A 22,396-nucleotide genomic window follows, 5' to 3' on the forward strand; every position below is an offset into this window, starting at 1 on the left:
ATTGATGCTTCTCATCTCTTTGTTCCTGTCTGTCTGTCCCTATCTATTCCTCTATCTGACTCTCTCTCTGTCCCTGTAAAAAAAAAAAAAATTAAAAAAAAAAATGAGATAGATCTTCAGACTATCACGCTAAGTGAAATAAGTTGGATGGGAAAAGAATCATATTTCACTCATATGTGGGATATAAAACAAAAGCAACAAACAAAAAACCTCATATATAGCCAAGACATGAGGAATAAAACCCTCATATATATAGCCAAGACAACAGAATGATGGTTACCAGATAAGAGTAGTTGGAGAAGGAAAAAGAGGGTAAAGGGGGTCAAACATATAGTGACTGAAGGAGACTAGACTTCAGATGGTGGGCACACAATAGAGTAGACAATAGAAGTGGTAGTATTAAGATGTATGCCTGAAACTTACACATTATTATTAACCAATGTCACCCCAATAAATTGTTTTAAAACCATATCCTTAGACCACAAAAGCTTTTAATACTGATCATTCAAAGCTATACAATTGATATTACAATTTTTCCACATATTACCTGATTAAAAATCTGAACACATCGTAGCCCTCATCAAATTTCCTCCCCATCCTGTAGAAAGTCTCCAAGGCTTCTCGTTCATTAAAAGTATACTGCTCACAAAAATTAGGGGATATTTCAAAATGAATATGAATTGATAAAATATCCTCTAATTTTTGTGAGCAGTGTACATTCTGCTCATAGTTATCATTAATAAAGCAACTTTTATTTCCTCAATAGACACTATTTGAACAAACTGATATTGCTAAACCAAAAACCCAGCAACTTTCTTAATTCATAAACACATGTATCCTCCCACAGGAATTACCTCCAGCCAAAATATACCGAGTGGGGTGCATAGCATTGATGGGACACACAGAAACAAGACACTCTCCACCAAGAAAAGAATGCACCCGCTTTCCTGTCTCATGGAAGACTTCAATCTGTCGTGGATGGGCCATGCTGCCAACTATGATACAGTCTTCTTGTTTAGGATCCCACACAGCTTGAAACCTGGTTAGCCATCGCCCAGTAATGGTGTTGTGCCTGGTGAAAAACAATAATTTTTTAAAACATAGTAAGTGTTAAATATTAAATAACTCAAGGTAGCAATGGGCAGAGAATAAAGATGGCACTGCTCCTAAATGCTGGTTTTCTCTGCCAGGTTTCTCCTATTTAAGTTACTGAGTTACCATCAAACTAACTTCCTCCTTTCTATAAGACTAAAGCTCAGGACAAAGACATTGTCTTCTGCATTTTTGAATCTTCAGTGCTGAACACAGTGGATGGTCACTAAGTGTCTATTGAAATAGCACTTTTTTTGTTCACAATTTCCTAGTACAATAGACTTTCCTCCTTTTTTAGCACATACAAATAAAAGAAGCCCTAGAATTAAGAAATATATAATCTGGTTATGGTTGTTTTAACAAAAACTGCTATTTCCATATTTGTATTCCCTTGATAATCAAACTCCCCAAATCATTTTATATTCCATACATCTTTAAAGTAAAAAATACATTTGCGTCTCAATGAAAAAATCACAAGGGAAATCAGAAAATGTCTGCAGACAAATGAAAATGAAATAATTTCATACCAAAATTTAGGAAATACTGTGAAAGGAATACTAATAGGGAAATTTATAGTGGTAAACCATTACATTAAAAAAAAGATCTTTTGGCCTGACCAGGCGGTGGTGCAGTGGATAGAGCATCGGACTGGGATGCAGAAGACCCAGGTTCGAGATCCCAAGGTCGCCAGCTTGAGCGCGGGCTCATCTGGTTTGAGCAAATACTCACCAGATTGAGCCCAAGGTCGCTGGCTCCAGCAAGGAGTTACTCGGTCTGCTGAAGGCCCTGGGTCAAGGCACTTATGAGAAAGCAATCAATGAACAACTAAGGTGTTGCAATGTGCAACAAAAAACTAATGATTGATGCTTCTCATCTCTCCATTCCTGTCTGTCTGTCCCTGTTTATCCCTCTCTCTGACTCTCTCTCTGTCTCTGTCACAAAAAAAAAAAAAAAAAAGGATCTCGGAATCAACAACCAAATTTCACTTTAAGGAAAGGAAGAAGGAAAAATAAAGAAAAAACTTACTACACCCCAAGGAAAAAAAGAATAAACTAAACCAGTTAGCAAAAGGAAGGAAATAATAAAGCACAAAGATAAATGAAATAAAGAAAAAAAGGACAATATATAAAACTAAGTTGTTTTTTAATAAAGATCAATAGAATTGACAAACCTTTAGCTAGACTAAGGAAAAAAAAAAAACTCAAATAACTAAAATCAGAAATGAAAGAGGAAATATTACAACTGATGCCACAGAAATAAAAAGGATGATAAGAGAATACTATGAACAATTATTCAATATATGCCAAAAAATTGGATAACCTAGAAGAAATGGATAGATTCCCAGAAGCATACAACTTACCATGACTGAATCATAAAGAAATAAAAAAATCTAAATAGACTTACAACTACTAAGGGAATAAAAACAGTTATCAAAAACCTCCCAAGTGGCTGGAGCAGGATGGGGGGTAAGGGGAGGAAGAAAAGCCCAACAAAGAAAAGCCCAGCACCAGATGACTTCACTGGAGAATTATAACAAACACTTAAAGAATTAACACCAGTGCTCTTCAAATTCCTTGAAAGAACTGAAAAAGAGAGAACACTTCCAAACTCATTCTATGAGGCCGGCCCCATATCCTAATAGCAAACCTAGACAAGGATCTACAAGAAAAGAAAACTAAAGACTAATATCCCTGGATGAATATTAATGCAAAAATCCTCAACAAAATAGCAAACCAAATTAAACAGCACATTAAAGGGTTATACACCATGACCGAGTTGGATTTATATCTGGAAAGCAAGTATGATTCAATATATAAAAATCAATGTAATATACCTCATTAACAGTTTGAAGGACAAAAACCATATGATCATCTCAACTGATTCCTGATTCAGAAAAACCATTTGACAAAATTCAATGCCCTTTCATGATTGAAAACACTCAACAAACTAGGAAAAGAAGGAAACTATTTCAACATGATAAAGGCCATATATGAAAAGTCCACAGCCAATATCATATTCAACAGTGAAAGACTAGAAAGCTTTTCCTCTAAGATCAGGAAAAAGGCAAGGATGCTCACTCTTGCCACTTCTACTCAACAGTGTACTAGAAATCTGATAAACCTAGAAAACTGGGTAGGACTAGAGACACTTATCTGCCTAACTATAGGTCATTCACAACTTCATAGGTAATTAATATGAAGTGTCTGTCACGTGAAGTCTCACCATTAAGCCGACAAGCATTTAATATTGGGGGGCATTTTGAGCAGTCACATGACAGCCAATTAGACAAGAAAAAGCAATAAAGGTGTCCATCCAAATTGGAACGAAAGATGTAAAATGATCTCTGCTTGTATGACATGATCTTATATGTAGAAAATCCTAAAGATTACACATATACAAAAAAAAAACTTGTTAAAACTAAAATGATTTCAGCAAAGTTGAAGGATACAAAATCAACACACAAATATTAGTTGCATTTCTACACACAAACAATGACCAATCTCTATCAAAATCCTAACGGCATGTTTTGCAGAAATAAAAACAAACAAAAAATCCTAAAATTGATATGGAATCTCCAGAAATCATGAATAGCCCTGACCAGACGGTGGCGCAGTGGATAGAGTGTCGGACTGGGACAAAGAGGACCCAGGTTCAAAACCCCGAGGTCGCCAGCTTGAGCACAGCTCATCCAGTTTGAGCGCAGTCTCACCAGCTTAAGCTCAGGGTCACTGGCTTGAGTGTGGGATCATAGACAGGATCCCATAGTCGCTGGCTTGAATCAAAAGGTCACTGGCTTAAAGCCCAAGGTTGCTGGCTTGAGCCCAAGGTCGCTGGCTTGAGCAAGGGGTCACTTGCTCTGCTGTAGCCTCACCTCTCCCGTCAAGGCATGTATAAGAGAGCAGTCAATGAACAAAGGTGCCAAAACAAAGAATTGATGCTTCTCATCTCTCTCCCTTCCTGTCTGTCCCTCTCTGTCACAAAAAAAAAAAAAAAAAAAAAGAGATTATTAATAGCCAAAACAATCTTTAAAAAGAATAAAGTTGGAAGCCTCAAACTTACTAATTTCAAAATATACTAAAAAAAGCAACAGTAATCAAGATGTCGTGCTGGCATAAATACAGATATACAGATCAATGGAAAACAGGAAGCCCAGAAACAAACCCTCATGTATATGATCAAATGATCTTTGGCAAGAGTGCTAAGACCACACAATGAGAAAAGGGCAGTCTCTTCAATAAATGGTGCTGGGAATACTGTATATCCACATGCAAAGGATGAAGTTGGACAGTAAAAATTAACTCAAGCCCTGGCCAGTTGGCTCAGCGGTAGAGCATCAGCCGGCATGTGGAGGTCCAGGGTTCAAATCCCAGTCAGGGTACAAAGGAGAATCGCCCTTCTGCTTCTCCACCCTTCCCCCTCTCCTTCCTCTCTATCTCTCTCTTCCTCTTCCGTAGCCAAGGCTCCACTGGAGCAAAGTTGGCCCTGGCACTGAGGATGGCTCCATGGCCTCTGCCTTGGGTGCTAGAATGGCTCCAGCCACAACAGAACAATGGCCCAGATGGGCAGAGCATCGCCCCCTGGTGGGTGTGCCTGGTGAATCCCAGTCCGGATCCCAGTCTGACTGCCTCCCCGCTTCTAACTTCAGAAAAATATAAAATAAAAAAACAACCTCAAAATGGATTAAAGACCTAAACCAGTGGTTCTCAAAGTGTGTGCCAGGGCACACTGGTGTGCCCTAGATTTCCAGGTGCGCCCTGTGGTATTCCAGAGAAATATGTGCCTGTTGGGGACCACAAAACCAACAGTTTTTGGAGTTTAGATTTTTGGGGGACAAAGGTGTGGGGAATTGGCTGTAAGCTGACAGTCTGCCCAACCCCCCACCTCACTTGCCTGATTAGGTTGCAAAAGGCTGTTAAGCTGTGGTGCTGGATTGTTTACACTACCTCCCATGTTCCCTGGAAAGACTGGAGGCAACTTTCTTCTATCCTTTGTTTGGTGTCAAGTTAAGATGATACCATATGGTGGGAGTTTTCTGCACTCAACACAATTAAGAGTAAAAAGAGAGGAATTCTTCAAGTATTGATGAGGAAATGAGAGTTTGCCTTTCAAATATATGCCCAAACATTGAAGAAACCACTAGGACACATCAGGCTCATGTTTCTCATAAACACAAGAATGAAAAAACTTAACACATTCGCGCTAGGACCTGCCAAATTTACTAAATCTTACTAAGAATGTTATCTATATATAAAAAAATAACTTTTTTGTTGTTTTTTTATTTTTTAACCCCTTTTTTACGAATTCTAAAAAGCATAACTCAAAAAATATAACAATGTTTTTAAATGTCAGAATAAATTTAATTTTGTCATATTTATTTCATTTAATTACCATAAAAGCACACTTGGACTTTATATATTTTTCCTTTAATATTTGACTTATTATAACATATTTCTCAGAAATTTGTATATGGTGCACCTATAATTATCTGTAAAATTTTAAATGCGCCCTGACTTCAAAAGTTTGAGAACCACTGCCTTAAACTATAAAACTCTTAGAAGAAAACACAGGGAAGAAGCTTCAAGCATTAAATTTGGCAATGATTTCTTAGACGTGACACCAAAAGCATAGGCAACAAAAAGCACAAACAGACAAGTAGGACTACATCAAACTTTAAAATTCTGTGCATCAAGGCGAACAATGAACAAGGTGAAAAAGCAACCTACAAAATAGTAGAAGATGTTTGCAGATCATATATTTGAGAAGCGCTTAATATGCAGAATATGTAAGGAACTCCAGAAACTCAACAACAAAACTGGCTCAATTCAGAAATGGACAAAAGACTCGAACAGACAATTCTCCAAAGAAGATATACAAGTGGCCAACAAGCATATGAAAAGATTTTCAACATCGGTAATCACTGGAAAAATGAAAATCAAAGCCACAATGAGATATTACCTCATACCCATTAGGATAATCACAAATTAAAAAAAGAGAGAAAATAAGCATTGAGGAATATACAGAATTAGAATCCTGGTACATTCTTGGTTAGAATGTAAAATGATGTGGTCGCTGTAGAAAAATAGTATGGAGGTTCCTCAGAAAACTATACCTTAATATCATTAAAAACCCTTTCTTATTACAGAAGTATGGACTACAGAGAACTACATTCCCCACTGCCACTCAATGGCTCAACCTTTAATGAAAATTTGTATGGACCCCAGAATCATTACCCTAGATAAATTTTTAAAAAATACACATTAGAAATAATAAACTAGAATAAAGTTTGAAAAAGGAAATTAAGAAATTTGTGAAAAAGAAAACTAATAGCCCTGGCCAGATAGCTCAGTTGATTGAAACATTGTCCCAAAGCACAGAGGTGTTTAGTTCGATCCCGGGTCGAGGCAGATACAGGAACAGATTGATGTTCCTCTCTCTCTCTCTCTTCCTTGCTCTCTAAAATCAGTAAGTTAAAATTTTTTAAAAAAAAAATAGATATATTTAAATATAACCTCTATAGACTATAAAACTCATAAAGTAACAATCAATATATATTGTTCACCCTGTACCCAACATCATAAATACTATGAAGAGGGGCGTCTGGGAAAAAGGCATCGAGTAAAGTTTGGTATAAAATACATAAATTAAAAAAGGCAGATGTGCTGAAGTCGCCTGTTTGAAACTCTGGGCTTGCCCGGTCAAGGCACATATGAGAGTTGATGCTTCCTGCTCCTCCCCCTTCTCTCTCTCTCTCTCCCCTCTGTAAAGTGAATTAAAAAAAAAAAGGCATATGTAAAAAGAGGGTAACCAAAGAAATAAAGCAAGTGGTAGAGTGGGTAAGCAGCACTCTTGGCTCAGAACAAATAGGCACAATCAGAACTTCAACTAGCCTCGTCAACAGGTGAGTAGTTACAGTCTTCTTTAATATAACATGAATAATGCAGGCTGGAATAAAGTCATTCACCTTAACCAAATAAAACCACCCAGTCTTGGAGACAGCTACTGACTAAAAGAAATTGAACCTCTTTATGAACCCAAGACACCTGAAACAAGAACTGGATAGGGGAAGAACTAGCAACCTGGGACACCTCCACAATACAACACAGAAACTGGAACTATTACATCTCTTTGACAATCGGCTGTCTAAAGTAAGCACTCCAACAAACAGCTATTAGCAATCCAGGGTCTACATTATTAGGCATCTGGAAACCTACCTGATGGTGGTAAAGAGAGGAATCTGAGAGGATACAGAGCTGCTGTCAAAGATTCTGTAAAATAAACAACAAGAATAAAGTAGCATTCTTTATACTGTTTCTTGCAAATTTTCTAAAATAGCTTTAGTGTGTTTTAATAACCTTTTCATTGGTGAAATATGACTGTTATTTTAAAATACATATAGAATCAGGATCTAATAAACCTCAGCTAATATAGTAACAAAAGTTACAAGGATTATTATAAAATTTAGTGCTTATTGTGCAGTGTAGAAATCATTTATTTAAACACTGTTACTCCAAACTTAAAATGTACATTCTAAAGTAATAATCTGGATTCTAAAACTATATTCAGACTCATAGTAATATAGATCATACATAGGGGATGTGGTCTAAAAGTACACAAATAACCTAAAAGTATACTCTTATATCAAGAACAATTTCCCTATGAGACTCATCAGTTGAAGGTCTGGTAGAGTCACTTCCAGGTGCTGGTGAGACTAAGACCCAACCAAGGGGAGGAGTTCCTGTGGGGCAGCTGGAGGAGTCCTGAAGCCTCCACCAGGTACCCTGGCATAAAGAAACAAACCACATCACCACCACCTTCCTTCTCCTTGTGCCTAGCTACTCCAGTTTCTTGGACTAGAGCTTATTATTTAATTAGATTACTAGAAAGCCAAATCCCTAACAGCACATATAACAAGAGTAAACTCTACAGTGCAAAGGAACAGGAATGGGACAAACAGTAGCTCTTGAGACAAAGGATATTGTGTGGGTGGAAAGGGAACACTGAGCTGCCACTGCCTAGTAACTAAATCTCTTAAATGTACCACCTAGTAATGCTCACAGACTGGACTAGAAACTAACTGGGCACCTGCTACACACTGCAAACCAAACTTTCCCCAATAAATAGGTTTACACAGAAATTAGGTACCTTTCTAGAGCCTGGCTCACAATATACATTCAAAAGATCCTTGATGAATAAACAGTAAATGAATTACAAAGCACCTTGAGATAAAACTCTCATAAACTGAGAAATCCTTGCAATGTTAAAGCAAAATCAGGGATTCAAGCGGAGAACAAAATCATTTTCCTTTGTGGTTGAATTTACACCCTCTACATCTTTTTTTATTACCATTATTTTCTATTTTAGGTTCAACAAGTTTATATTACATTTTTAAATCCACTTTTAGGAAGTAGCTATAGAAATGTTTGAAACAATAAAACTATATCTACTAGTTTGTACAGAAGCCCAATTTTTGCTATCTTGTCTGTCTGCTTATGGCCTGGGGCTCTACAACTTCCACTCAGCACCTCACTTGTGGGGTACAGCCTACTATCCCCAAAGTCAGAGGTTCTCCCTGTGCTAAAATTACTTCCCTTTCAAGATGTCACAAACCTGCTTTCATTGGGGTTTTGGGGTTGTTCAGTGCTGAAAGGGAAACCTGACAACTCCTCAGGATAGCTATAGACGTTCCTTGTCAATCTCAAGGAAATGTGCAGACACAAAAACTGCTGAAAAGCCATCAAATATAGGTCACTCATCTTCAGGAAACTAGATTTAGCTGTAAAACAGTAACACTAGTAATTGAGTGGAGTGCAGCAATAAACAAAGCCACTGACTTATTGACAGTGTAGTTATACACGCTTTACATTCCTTAACAACATATCTTCATTTACCTCAGCGTACAATCAGCACATGTTGTCACTAGTCTGTTACCAGTAAGAGGTGAAAAATAAGCAGAAGCGATGCTCTTCGTGTGTTCAGTCAAAGAAATTAAAGGCTGGCTTCCCCGGGAATTCAGGCGCCTTACATCATAAATATGAACATCACTGTAATAAAAAGAATAATTCTCAGTGTTACCACAGTACAATGTAGTAAGCCTCTAGAATAGTGCTAAACATAAACTAGATGCTCAAACATTCACTGCATTGAAGAATAGTTAAGCGTTGGCCCAGCATGTGGAAGTCTTGGGTTCGATTCTGGCCAGGGCACACAGGCGAATCACCCATCTGCTTCTCCACCCTTCTCCTTCTCCTTCCTCTCTGTCTCTCTCTCCCCCTCCAGCAGCCAAGGCTCCATGGGAGCAAAGTTGGCCAGGGTGTTGAGGATGGCTCCTTAGTCTCTGCCTCAGGAGCTAGAATGGCTCTGATTGCAGCAGAGCAACACCCCAGAGGGGCCGAGCATCACCCCCTGGTGGGTATGCCGGGTGGATCCTGGATCCTGGTCCCACGCATGCAGGAGTCTGTCTGTCTGCCGCACCACCCCCCCTTCTCACTTCAGAAAAATACAAAAAAATAAAAAAATAAAGAATAGTTAAGACAGGACCCTCCATTCTTCTGTATTAATGTACAAACACTAGTAAAGATTTAAAATATTAGAAAAATTCCAAAACTATAGCATAACAATATAACTAGTGAGTATAGAGAGACAGAAATCTAGTTGGTTTTCCAATATCTCCAAGAAAAAAATTAACATAGACCAACAAATTATATGTCACATACAATTTTTTTTTAGGTAAGAGAAGGGGAGATAGTGAGGCAGACTCTTGCATGCACCCTGATCAGGATCCACCTGGCAACCCTGTCTGGGGCCGATGCTTGAGTACCAAGTTGTTTATAGTGCCTGAGACTGATGCTTTCCAACCAAGCCATCCTCAGCACGTGGGGCCACGCTCAAACCAATCGAGTCACTGGCTGCGGGAGGAGAAGAGGGAGAGAAGGAGGAGAAGGAGGGAAGGAGAAGCAGATGGTCGCTTCTCCTATCTGCCCTAACCAGTAATTGAACCCAGGACATCCATATGCCAGGCTGACACTCTATGAACCACTAGCCAAGGCCATATACAAATTTTTTTACAAGTTTTCAAAAAACTAGAAGTAAATAAATAAATGACTAGAAGTAAATGCATATGATACTAAGGAAAACAAAAATGTGTACTTGTTTCCTTACTTTCACTATTTATTAAATCCAAAAGAATCTCTCATTTAAAAAAATTACATTGAAAAAAGTCAGTGTAGAAAGAAAAATTATTCAGCTGTGGGTATCACACAAGTCAGATGTCTTTAATAAGCAAACTAAAACATTATTCCTAATATGAAACGGTCTAAATCATAAAATTTTATGAAGAACATACCGCAATCCTGCAGTTACAAAATACTGCCTGTGCACTGGGTGGACGTGAACAGTTCTTATTTTTTTCATAGAAGATTTGATGAGTTTCTCATAAGAAGTCCCAGGTGTCCGTCTATCCACCAATGACATACTTCCATCCCAGTGTCCTACTATTAAAGTGGAGGCATCTTCTACCAAGAAGTCAAAGGAGGAAAAGCTACTTCTCTCGTTTCTATATACCTAAGGATATAAGTAGCAATCAACTTTATATCTCTTCCTCTAAAAAAACCCAATATATAAATTCTTTGATAAAAACGTGATGAAACACTTTACCCAAATAACCTCAATTATTCTCTATCATCCCCCCCAGGAAGCACAGGACAAAGTGATCATCCTCATTTACAAAGATGGAAATTAAGGCACTGATAAATTGGGAGACTTACCTAAATCAAATGGCCCATCCACCCATGTCAGGGCTATATACCAAATCTCTTGAATCCAATAAACCTCAGTTGCAGATCTACTATGTGAAACTCACTAGGAAACGGACTGACTTTTGAATTCCACCCAATTGAAAGAGATATAAAATTCTGACAGTTGAGCAGGCTATATCTATCAAAATATTTAATGCTCATATCTAATTCACTAAGATATATATAAGGATGCCTGCTGCAAGACTGCTTACAAAAACAAGAGACAATATAAATATCCATCAAAAACATCTGGTTAAGCCTGACCAGGCAGTGGCGCAGCAGAGCGAGTGTCGGCCTGGGATACTGAGGATGCAGGTTCAAAACCCCAAAGTCACCAGCTTGAGCATGGGCTCGCCAGCTTGAGCACAGGGTAACCAGCCTGAGTGTGGGATCACAGACATAACCCCAAGGTAGCTGGCTTCAGCAAGGGGTTACTGGCTCGGCTGGAGCCCCTCTGGTCAAGGCACATCTAAGAAAGCAATCCATCAACAACTAAGGTAATGCAACTATGAGTTGATTCTTCTTATCTCTCTCCCTTCTTGCCTGTCTGTCCCTTGTATGTCTCTCTGCCCCTATTCAAACAAACAAACAAATAAATATTGTATAATGTGTCAATACTGAAATAAGAAAGGATGACCACAATTCTTTTTTTTTTTTTTTTGCATTTTTCCGAAGCTGGAAACAAGGAGACAGTCAGACAGACTCCCGCATGCACCCGACCAGGATCCACCCGGCACGCCCACCAGGGGGGATGCTCTGCCCATCCAGGCGTCGCTCTGTTGCGACCAGAGCCACTCTAGCGCCTGAGGCAGAGGCCATAGAGCCATCCCCAGTGCCCGGGCCATCTTTGCTCCAATGGAGCCTCGGCTGCGGGAGGGGAAGAAAGAGACAGAGAGGAAGGAGAGGGGGGAGGGGTGGAGAAGCAGATGGGCGCCTCTCCTATGTGCCCTGGCCGGGAATCGAACCCGGGACTTCCGTACGCCAGGCCGACGCTCTACCACTGAGCCAACTGGCCAGGGCCAACCACAATTCTTATTGCTGAATCATGTTGAAAATCATGACCAGGCAGTGCAGCAGTGGATAGAGCAGACTGGAACACGGAGGACCCAGATTCAAAACCCCGAGGTCGCTGGCTTCAGCATAGGCTCATCCAGCTTCAGCGCGGGGTCGCTGGCTTCAGCATGGGATCATAGACATGATCCCAAAGGTCGCTGGCTTGAGCCCAAGGTCACTGGCTTGAGCAAGGGGTCACTCACTCTACTTTAAACCCCCCCCCCCGTTCTTCCCTTGTCAAGGCACATATGAGAAAGCAATCACTGAACAACTAAGGAGCTGCAACGAAGAACTGATGCTTATCTCTTCCTTCCTGTCTGCCTGTCCCTATCTGTCCCTTTCTCTGTCAAAAAAAAAAAAAAAAGAAATGAACTGCTGTTCATTTTTAGTTTTAATAACAAGTATTGTTATTAACTGAGATTAACTAATATACCAAATGTATCACAACCACTGTACTCCCCCTCCCACCCAAAAAAGCGCCAGTATATACAAATGAAACTTGTACTATTCAGTCAGTATATTAAAATGGTTAAGTGCTTTGGAGTCAGAGACACAAGTGCAAATTCTAGTTCTGCCATTTATGTCCTTGAGCAAGCTAATAACCATTTTACCTCAGTTTTTTTAACTATTAAATGGAAGATTACATTACCTATTTCATAAGGTGTTATAAAGTTTAATAATATATAAAAAGCACACTCAAGTTAATGCCTATCACAAGGCGATTATTCAATCAGTAGTATCAGGAACAAACTATTAACATACAACATTATGGGTGAATCTTAAAAGCATTATGGGTGAAAGAAACCAAACACAAAAAACTACTGAATGATACCATTTACTTGACATTCTGTAAAACAGGCAGAATTACAGGGACACAGTCATTACATCAGTGACTGCAGGGACTTCAGGAGGGAACAGGGGACTAACTACAAAGGGTCACAAAGTAATTTTTTTTTATGTGAGGGAGATTTTCTATACCTTGATTGTGGTGATAGTTACATAAGTGTGCACAATTTGCCAAAACTTATAAGTGTACACCTAAATATTACTAGATGTAAACTGTACGTTAATAAACCTGACTTAAAAAAACAAGTGGGAGAAGTTATATACTAAATACTAAAAAAGATAAATGATCCAAATAGAAATTTCTCTGAAGAAATGCAAATGACCAATAAATAAGATAAAAAGATGCTCAGGCCTGACCAGGCGGTGGCGCAGTGGATAGAGCGTCGGACTGGGATGCGGAAGACCCAGGTTCGAGACTCCTGGGGTTGCCAGCTTGAGCGCGGGCTCATCTGGCTTGAGCAAAAAAGAAAAGCTCACTAGCATGGACCCAAGGTCACTGGCTCGAGCAAGGGGTTACTCAGTCTGCTGAAGGCCCGCGGTCAAGGCACATATGAGAAAGCAATAAATGAACAACTACGGTGTCGCAACGAAAAACTGATGATTGATGCTTCTCATCTCTCTCCGTTCCTGTCTGTCTGTTCCTATCTATCCCTCTATCTGACTCTCTCTCTGTCCCTGTAAAAAAAAAAAAAAAAAAAAAAAAAAAGATGCTCAGGCCAGGTGGTAGCTGAGGACCCAAGGTTTGAAACCCCGAAGTCGCCAGCTTGAGCGCAGGGTCACTGACTTGAGCCCAGAGGTCGCTGGCTTAAGCAAGGGGTCACTCGCTCAGCTGGAGCTTTCCAGGCAAGGCACGTATGAGGAGCAATCAATGAACAACGAAAGTGCCACAAACTATGAGTCGATGATTCTCATCTCTCTCCTTCCTATCTCTAAATAAATGATCATTGGAGAAATAAAAACCATAACCACAATAAGATACCACTTCATACCCACTAGGATGGCTATACTCACCAACACTAACAAGTGTTGGCAAGGATATAGAGACATCAGAACCCTTCATACATTGCTGCAGAATATGTAAAATAGTAAAGCCATTTTGAAAACAATAGTTTGGCAATTCCTCAAAATGTTAAACATAGAATTACCACATGCCCCACCATTCCTATTCCTAGTATATGCCCAAGAGAAATGAAAGCATATGCCCATACAGAACTTGCACATGAATGTTTATAATAGCATTATTCACAATAGTAAAAAATGAAAACAACCTAAATATCTATGAACTACTGAATGAATGAGTATAATCTGGTATAGACATACATGGAATATTATTCAGTCATTAAAAAAAAAAAGTGCCTGACCAGGAGGTGGCGCAGTGGATAGAGCGTTGGACTGGGATGCAGAAGACCCAGGTTCAAGACCCCAAGGTCGCCAGCTTGAGTGCAGGCTCATCTGGTTTGAGCAAAAGCCCACCAGCTTGAACCCAAGGTCGCTGGCTCCAGCAAGGGGTTACTCGGTCTGCTGAAGGCCCGAGGTCAAGGCACCTATGCGAAAGCAATCAATGAACAACTAAGGTGTTGCAGTGCGCAATGAAAAACTAATGATTGATGCTTCGCATCTCTCTCCATTCCTGTCTGTCTGTCCCTGTCTATCCCTCTCTCTGATTCACTCTCTGTCTCTGTAATAAAAAATTTTTAAAAAATGTTAAATACAAAAAAAAAAAAAAAAAGTACCGACACATTCCACAACATGGATAAACTTTGAAAACATTTTGCCAAATAAAAGAAGCCAATCACAAAAAAGTACAAATTGTATGACTCTTATATGATATATCCAGAACAGGCAAAATATAGAAAAAAAAAAGAAAAAGAAGGAAATTCCTTCTTTTCACTTGGAAAAGAAGGAAAACAGGGGACTAAACATACTCATTTTTAAAAGAAAAACTCTCAACAGAAAGAAAAAACCTCCCCAATTTTAAGAAATTCGGTGAAGAACAAAAACAAAAGCCATTTCATACTATACTATAATTATTAAAGTAACTATTTTAATAATTTAATGTAATTATTAAATTATTTAATTTAATTATTAAATGTAATTATTTAATTTAATTATTAAAGTAACTATTTTAACTATTTAATGATTGCTTAGGGTTGGGGGAAGGGGGAAATTGGGAGTACCTAATAACAGACAAGGAGTTTATTATGGGGGCAATGAAAATATTCTAATATTAGATATATTAGATTGTAGTATGGTTTCACAACTCTATAAATATACAAAAAAACCACTGGATTTTACACTTTAAGTACACGTTTTAAAAATATAAGTACAATCAGTTATTATTAAATGGCTGTTAAAATATAGATGTACCCTTAAATTTCAAAATCCAAACTTCTTGTAAGAATATAAAAAATATGAAACAAAATAGGATTTGCATAGATAACTACATGGTTGTGCATCAATAACCAAAGTATTAGCATTAAACAGTTTAAAGAGGCCCTTTCACAAGAATTATCTCATTTAATCCATGAGTAACAGCCTATCTATTTCCAATAGGATTTGAAAAACCAATGTTGCCCTTAAAAATCTATTTTTAAAAAGTTATAAATAAAAATTAAAAGAAAAAAAGACACTGATAAAAAAAAAGAAACTGTTTCTTCTAATTGTCAGTATTTAGAAAACCAAGTAAGACCAGCAATACAGCATTAACAGTCTTGAAAAGTATCTTTTCATATAGTTAAAAACAGACATAAAGGGACTAAACATCCGGCCCTGGCTGGTTTGCTCAGTGATAGAGTGTCAGCCTGGTGTGTGGATGTCCTGGATTCAATTCCTGATCAGGACACACAGGAGAAGCGACCATCTGCTTCTCTACCCATCCCCCTTCTTTCTCTCTTCCTCTCTCTATCCCTCTCTCTTCCCCTCCAGCAGCATGGCTCAATTGGTTCAAGTCCATCGGCCCTGGGTGTTGAAGTTGGCTTCATGGAGCCTCTGCCTCAGGCATTAAAAATAGCCTGTTGTGAGCATGGCCCCAGATGGGCAGAGCATTGGCTTCAGACAGGGGTTGCCGGGGTGGATCCCGGTCAGGGCATATGGCAGTCTGTCACTCTATCCCCCCTCCTCTCACTTGGAAAGAAGGAAAACAGGGGACTAAACATACTCATTTTTAAAAGAAAAACTCTCAACAGAAAGAAAAAACCTCCCCAATTTTAAGAAAGTTAATTTTAGGAATTCAGTGAAGAACAAAACAAAAGCCATTTCATACTATACTATAATTATTAAAGTAACTATTTTAAAACTCTTAAAAATAATCATGAGGAGCCCTGGCCGGCTGGCTCAGTAGTGGAGCATCGGCCTGACGTGCAGGAGTCCTGGGTTCGATTTCCAGCCAGGGCACACAGGAGAAGCGCCCATCTGCTTCTCCACCCCTCTCCTTCCTCTCTGTCTCTCTCTTCCCCTCCCGCAGCCAAGGCTCCATTGGAGCAAAGTTGGCCCAGGCACTGAGGATGGCTCTATTGCCTCTGCCTCTGGCACTAGAATGGCTCAGGTTGCAGCAGAGCAACGCCCCAGATGGGCAGAGCATCGCCCCCTGGTGGGCATGCCGGGTGGATCCTGGTAGGGTGCATGCGGGAGTCTGTCTGACTGCCTCCCCGTTTCCAACTTCGGAAAAATACAAAAGAATAAAATAAATAAAATAAATAATCATGAATTATTTGTATATGTAAATTACAAAGGCATCAGAATGTGTTAGTTTTGAATACTGGCTTATGTAAAAAAAAGATAAAGTATAAAACTAGACCATCAATTTGTATTTATAAAGCAAATTCAGTGATGAGTAACCTGTTTTCTTCATTGTCTATCACACATAAACTGCTCTTATACTGAGGATCTCTAAAAACTTTCAAAGTCCCATTCAAAATAACATAAAGGAATAAATTACGTTTGATTGTGATGTATTATTTTTTAATATATTGTTGTATTCGATTTGCTAGTATTTTATTTAGGCTTTTTGCATCTGTATTCAATAGAGATATTGGTCTATAGTCTTCGTTTTTTGTGGAATACTACTCAACCATAAGCAATGATGACATGCCTGACCTGTGGTGGTGCAGTGGATGAGGCGATAGCTGGGAAGGCTGAGGTTGCAGGTTGGGGCCCTGAGCTTACCAGGTCAAGGCTCATGCAGGAAGCAACTGCTACAAGTTGATGCTTCCTGCCCCTCCCCATCCCCCTTTCTCTCTTTCTCTCTCTCTGTCTCCCCCTTCTCTCTAAAATTAATTTTTAAAAAATGAATTAAAAGAAATGATAACATACTGTCATTTACGACAACATGGATTGACCTTGAGAACATTATCCTAAGTGAAATAAGTAAATCGGAAAAAGCTAAGAACTATATGATTTCACTCAAAGGTGAAATATAAAACTGAGACTCAGGGACATACATAAAAGTGAAATGATTACCAAGGGGAGGGGACTGTGGGGGAAGGGAATGGGGGAAGGGAGTAACGAGGGACAAATACAAGGTGATGGAAAATGATTTGACTTTGGGTGATGGGTACAAAACATAATCAACAGTTCAAATGCTATAGAAATGTTTACCTGAAACCTATGTATTCTTATTGATCAATGTCACCCCATGAATTTTCTAAATAAAATTTAAAAAAATTTAATAACGTAAAGGATGAAAACTTACAACTAAACCTACAGCTATCTAAGTTTCACAAATTAAAATCCATATAAAAAAAGGAGTATGATTTGTGAGAACTCTCTTAATAAGGAAATCTGATAAAGTTAAGCACCTGAAACAATGTTTTTTGTAAGCATTAAGAAGCAGACATTAGCCTGACCAGGTGGTGGCGCAGTGGATAGAGCATCGAACTGGGATGCGGAGGACCCAGGTTCGACACCCCGAGGTCGCCAGCTTGAGCGCGGGCTCATCTGGTTTGAGCAAATGTTCACCAGCTTGGACCCAAGGTCGCTGGCTCGAGCAAGGGGTTGCTTGGTCTGCTGAAGGCCAGTGGTCAAGGCACATATGAGAAAGCAATCAGTGAACTAAGGTGTCTCCATTCCTGTCTGTCTGTCCCTGTCTATCCCTCTCTCTGACTCTCTCTGTCTCTGTAAAAAAAAAAAAAAAAAAAAAAAAAGCAGACATTAGCCTGACCAGGCAGTGGCACAGTGGATAGAGCAGCAAACTGGGATGCAGATGACCCCTATGTCGCTAGCTTGAGCATCGCTGGCTTGAACGTGGGATCATAGACATAACTCCATGGTCACTGGCTTGAGCCCAAAGTTCACTGGCTAGAGCAAGGGGTCACTCACTGTGCTGTACTTCCCAGTCAAGGCACATATGAGAAAGCAATCAATGAACAACTAAGGTGCCGCAACAAAGAATTGATGCTTCTCATCTCTCTCCCTTGCTGTCTGTCTGTCTGTCTGTCTGTCTCTCTCTCTCTTACACACACACACACACAAACACACACGCACGCAGCAGACATTAAAGTAGTAGACCAAAACATAATCACTGAGATCCAATATCCAATATTGCAAGAATTCCCTGGGCCTTCAGAAGCTTCTGGCCCACCCTGCCAGAGTTCAACCTGGTTAGAAAACCTCCAAGAAGTAGTCTGGTGATTTAGGTAGAATGTCTCTGGGAGGATGAGTGGTCATGAGTATGAGCTCAAGATCTTTCAACTATTCTTAAACAGCGCTTTAGACAAGCAGAGATTAGAAAAGCCCAAGAAAAGACCTTATCTTCAACAATAAATTTGGATAAACTTGGTTACAAATAAACTTGGCCTAAGATGTTCTGAATAAAACAGCATGGGTATCCATTTCTTGCCAGAGTATAATTATATAACATCCAATGGCAGTTTTTCATTCTAACTTCAGCAAATAACTACAGCTGAGCTAATCCTAACACATATGGCATATAAGACATGATAAATATTAGCTAGAAGATTAGAGAAAACCAAATTTTGTAGTTTCTGTGTTATATTTCAAGCAAAAATTTTAGGTATAACGTAATATAGTACTGCTAAGTGATGAATTTCTATAGTCTTTATTTTTTTTATCATTTCTAAGACACATCCCCACAAAACTCATATCTACAAAGGCCAGGAATGATGAACAAAAGTATAATAATATATCAATACATTTTTTCCTGAATGAAAAAGTATAAGTCTGAAGCTTAAAAATATAAAGGTAAGTTATTTTATTTTAAAGCTTTTTGCAAAAATAAAAATACTAAGTGCCAGTATGCTATCTGCAATCACTCATTATCTGCATTTAATTCTCATGACAACCCTATAGGGTACTATCCTATTTTACAACTAAGAATATTGAGGCACAAAGAGATTAAATAACTTGCCAAGATTACACAAGAAGTAAGAGATGGTTTGGGAGTTGAGCAGAGTAGTTCTAAAGTCACTAACACCTTACCCAATCTAACTGGTATAATTATTATTCATTTGACATTTCATTAAGACTCCATGAGATCAACATGTAAACACATTAAAATTTACCTCTTCAAAAACAGCCTTGGAAAAATCCCCACAGCGTAGTGTCCCGTCGTAACTCAGTGACAGTAGGTGAGCTGGATTGGCGGGTGAGAAGTAAAGACAGCTAACTGGCAGACTATGGGGTTGAAAAACATAAACACCATCTTCTTTAGGTTGGTGAGTCTGGAATAGAGTTAGGTAAGGGGAGAGGGACAAAAACTAGTGAAAAATAGTAATATTCTCTATGTTATTATGTCATTAAACTATTTACATCTGCATTATATTCAGTCCTTTCTTAGTCTATAATTGTACCTACCTCCCATTCAGAAAGCCAGTGATAGTTTATTGTCACTAAACTACCCTTTTTCTAACTTTCCATCCAACAATAACTCACATTTATTTTAACAGTTGCCAGCTTTTCGCAACATTTTATTATACAGGGGGAAAAAAAATTACTTTTTATTGTAACTTCAGATCATAAAATCCTCAGAAAATGAGAAATCTACTCTATCTCACATAGTATTATTCCTTACTACCAAAAACAGTATCAATACCATTACTACTTTGCTTCCTAAGTATGCTGCTCTGTAATAAGTACATGTAACATTCTCAGAACAAATTCTCAGGTATTTGGTCCTGTAGAAAAATGAGAGTTTTAGAAATATTTTATCTCCAAAATACACCATAAAAATGCATGTATTTGAACCTGACCAGGTGGCAGCACAGTGATAGAGTGTCATACTGGGATACGGAGGACCCAGGTTGAAAACCCCAAAGTCAACAGCTTGAGTATGCGCTCATCTGGCTTGAGCAGGGGATCACCAGCTTGAGCGCTGATTTGCTGGCTTGAGCATGAGATCACAGATATGACCTCATAGTTGCTGGCTAGAGGCCAAAGGTCACTAGCTTGAAGCCCAAGGTTGCTGGCTTGAGCCCAAGGTTGCTGGCTTGAGAAAAGGGCCACTTGCTCTGCTGTAGCCCCCCAGTCAAGGCACATATGAGAAAGCAATCACTTAACAACTAAGAAGCTGCAACAAAGAATTGATGCTTCTCATCTCTCTCCCTTCCTGTCTGTCTGTCCCTATCTGTCTCTCTCTCTCTAACTCTCTCGTCTCTGTCAAAAATATAACAAACATATTTATTTGAATTTCCACTTAATATTATTACTTGTAAGGCCTGACCAGGCAGTGGCACTGTGGATAGAGTGTCAACCCTTATTCAAAACCCTGAGGATGCCAGCTTGAGCGTGGGATCATAAGCATGACTCCATGGTCACTGGTTTGAGCCCAAAGTTCATTGGCTTGAGCAAGGGGTCATTGGCTCAGCTAGAGCCTCCTAGTCAAGGCACAGATGAGAAGCAATCAATGAACAACTAAAGTGCTACAATGACAAGTTGATATTTCTCATCTCTCCCCTTTCCTGTCTGTCTGTCCCTCTCTCTCACTAAATAAAAAAATATACATAATTACTTATAAGAATTATCCTTTCCACAACTGGATTACCAACTCCTAAATCATCACTTTCTGATGTGCCTATGCCAGACATCATATTATGAACCAGAGAAACCATCACCCGCATATCTGGCCGAGTCTGCTCTAAAATACTCCATCTTTTAATTTTTTAAAAATTTTTTTAAAATAAACAGAAGAATTTTAAAAGAAAAGGAAGGAGAAAATTACCAACATACACACTCCTCCTACCCAAAGTTTAAGCACTGTTAACATCTTGGCATATTTGTTTATTGATTTTATTTTTTAGAAAAACAAGTCTCCACACTCACACAAAAACGTACAAAGTTAAAAATTTTTAGTCACTCCAAAACCAAAATTATCCTTAAAATAAGTGATCATTACACATATTTTATATGTACTTATATATAGAATGACGTAGAATTTAGAAAAAATAAGCCCATGTTACATATGCCATTATTAGAAATATTCAATTTAGCTATATTTCAAAATAATAAAAGAAATACAGGCTGAAGAAATTTTTGACCTTCAGCTTTTCTTTATAAAAGATATTTCCTAAAATAGAAAAAGTATAAAACATAAAGCAGTTGTATGGGGTTTTTTTAGAGCGAGAGAGAGACAGGAAGAAAGAGGGAGGAGAGAGATGAGAAGCATCAACTGGTACTTGCTTTACTTCAGTTGTTCACTACTAGCTTCTCATACATGTCCCGACGGGCAAGAGAGACAGTTGCGCAAGTTGAGCCAGTGAACCCTTGCCAGCGACCTTTGGGCTCAAGCCAGCAACCTTGGGACCATGTTGGTGATCCCGCACTCAAGCCAGCCAGCCAACGCTCAAGTCTATGATCCTGTGCTCCATTCTGTGACCTCGGGGTGTCAAACCAGGAATTCCAGTGTTCTGAGTTGCTATCATAGCTCAGGAGCTTTTTTATTTTTTAACTATGTCTCAATTTTAGATGATTTCTATTGATCGAGGCATTATTCTCATCCCTCTTCCAGTCATCTTTTTCCATTTCTATATTGTTTTGTTATTCACCTGAACGAAATAAAAATAACATTTACATTCACTTGTAACCTTAATCCGTACGGTTGTTTAATAATCAGTTCTGCTTTTAAATGGAATCATTTATCACCAATTCTTTTGTCAAGCTGCTCCATTCCTGTATTCTTCATTTTAATTTACCCTTAATTGGCTGAGATTTACTGTTAAGTAGTTTTTTTCCAGACAAACTCATAGGTCTTGAATCTTTTTAGTTTTTTCACATATGAGAATACTTACCTACCATCTTTACATTAGAATAATATCTTGAGCTGGGTAAGTATTCTGAAACCACACTTCCTTCCCTCAGAATATTGTAGACGTTACATGAAATGTTGCTGTAGAAATCTGAGGCAAACCTCACTTTTCCCCTTGAATGTAATTTTGGTTTTTTTGCCTGAAAAATTCTTTATCCTTTAAGTTCCAAATTTTCCTAGAACCTGGTGTACATATTCAATGTGCCAATTTAATCCTGTCTTTTCAAGAAAATACTCATAAATATATTTTGTTTCATTTTTGGGTCATCTTTGTCTTTCCTTTATTATCAGCTTGTCTCTTAAGGCTTTTTTGGTCCATGTTTGATATTACAGTACTTCAAATCCTTCCTTTAAT

At 38.6% G+C, this 22,396-nt stretch overlaps 1 protein-coding gene across 1 annotated transcript in view; it reads right to left on the reverse strand.

Annotated features, from left to right (window-relative positions):
• Window positions 1-489: 489 nt before the first annotated feature.
• WDR76 (WD repeat domain 76) overlaps window positions 490-22,396 on the reverse strand; it is a 61,329-nt gene continuing 39,422 nt past the window's right edge. Inside the window, exons 8-12 of the mRNA XM_066276653.1 lie at window positions 19,304-19,462; window positions 10,436-10,653; window positions 8,982-9,134; window positions 7,305-7,358; window positions 490-1,072 (exon numbers count right to left, since the gene is read on the reverse strand). Coding sequence (XP_066132750.1) covers window positions 817-1,072; window positions 7,305-7,358; window positions 8,982-9,134; window positions 10,436-10,653; window positions 19,304-19,462 — 840 coding nt within the window. The 3' untranslated portion in view covers window positions 490-816. The remainder of the gene's footprint in view (window positions 1,073-7,304; window positions 7,359-8,981; window positions 9,135-10,435; window positions 10,654-19,303; window positions 19,463-22,396) is intronic.

The sequence above is a fragment of the Saccopteryx bilineata genome, chromosome 4 (assembly GCF_036850765.1).
Source record: "Saccopteryx bilineata isolate mSacBil1 chromosome 4, mSacBil1_pri_phased_curated, whole genome shotgun sequence".
Lineage (NCBI taxonomy): Eukaryota > Metazoa > Chordata > Mammalia > Chiroptera > Emballonuridae > Saccopteryx > Saccopteryx bilineata.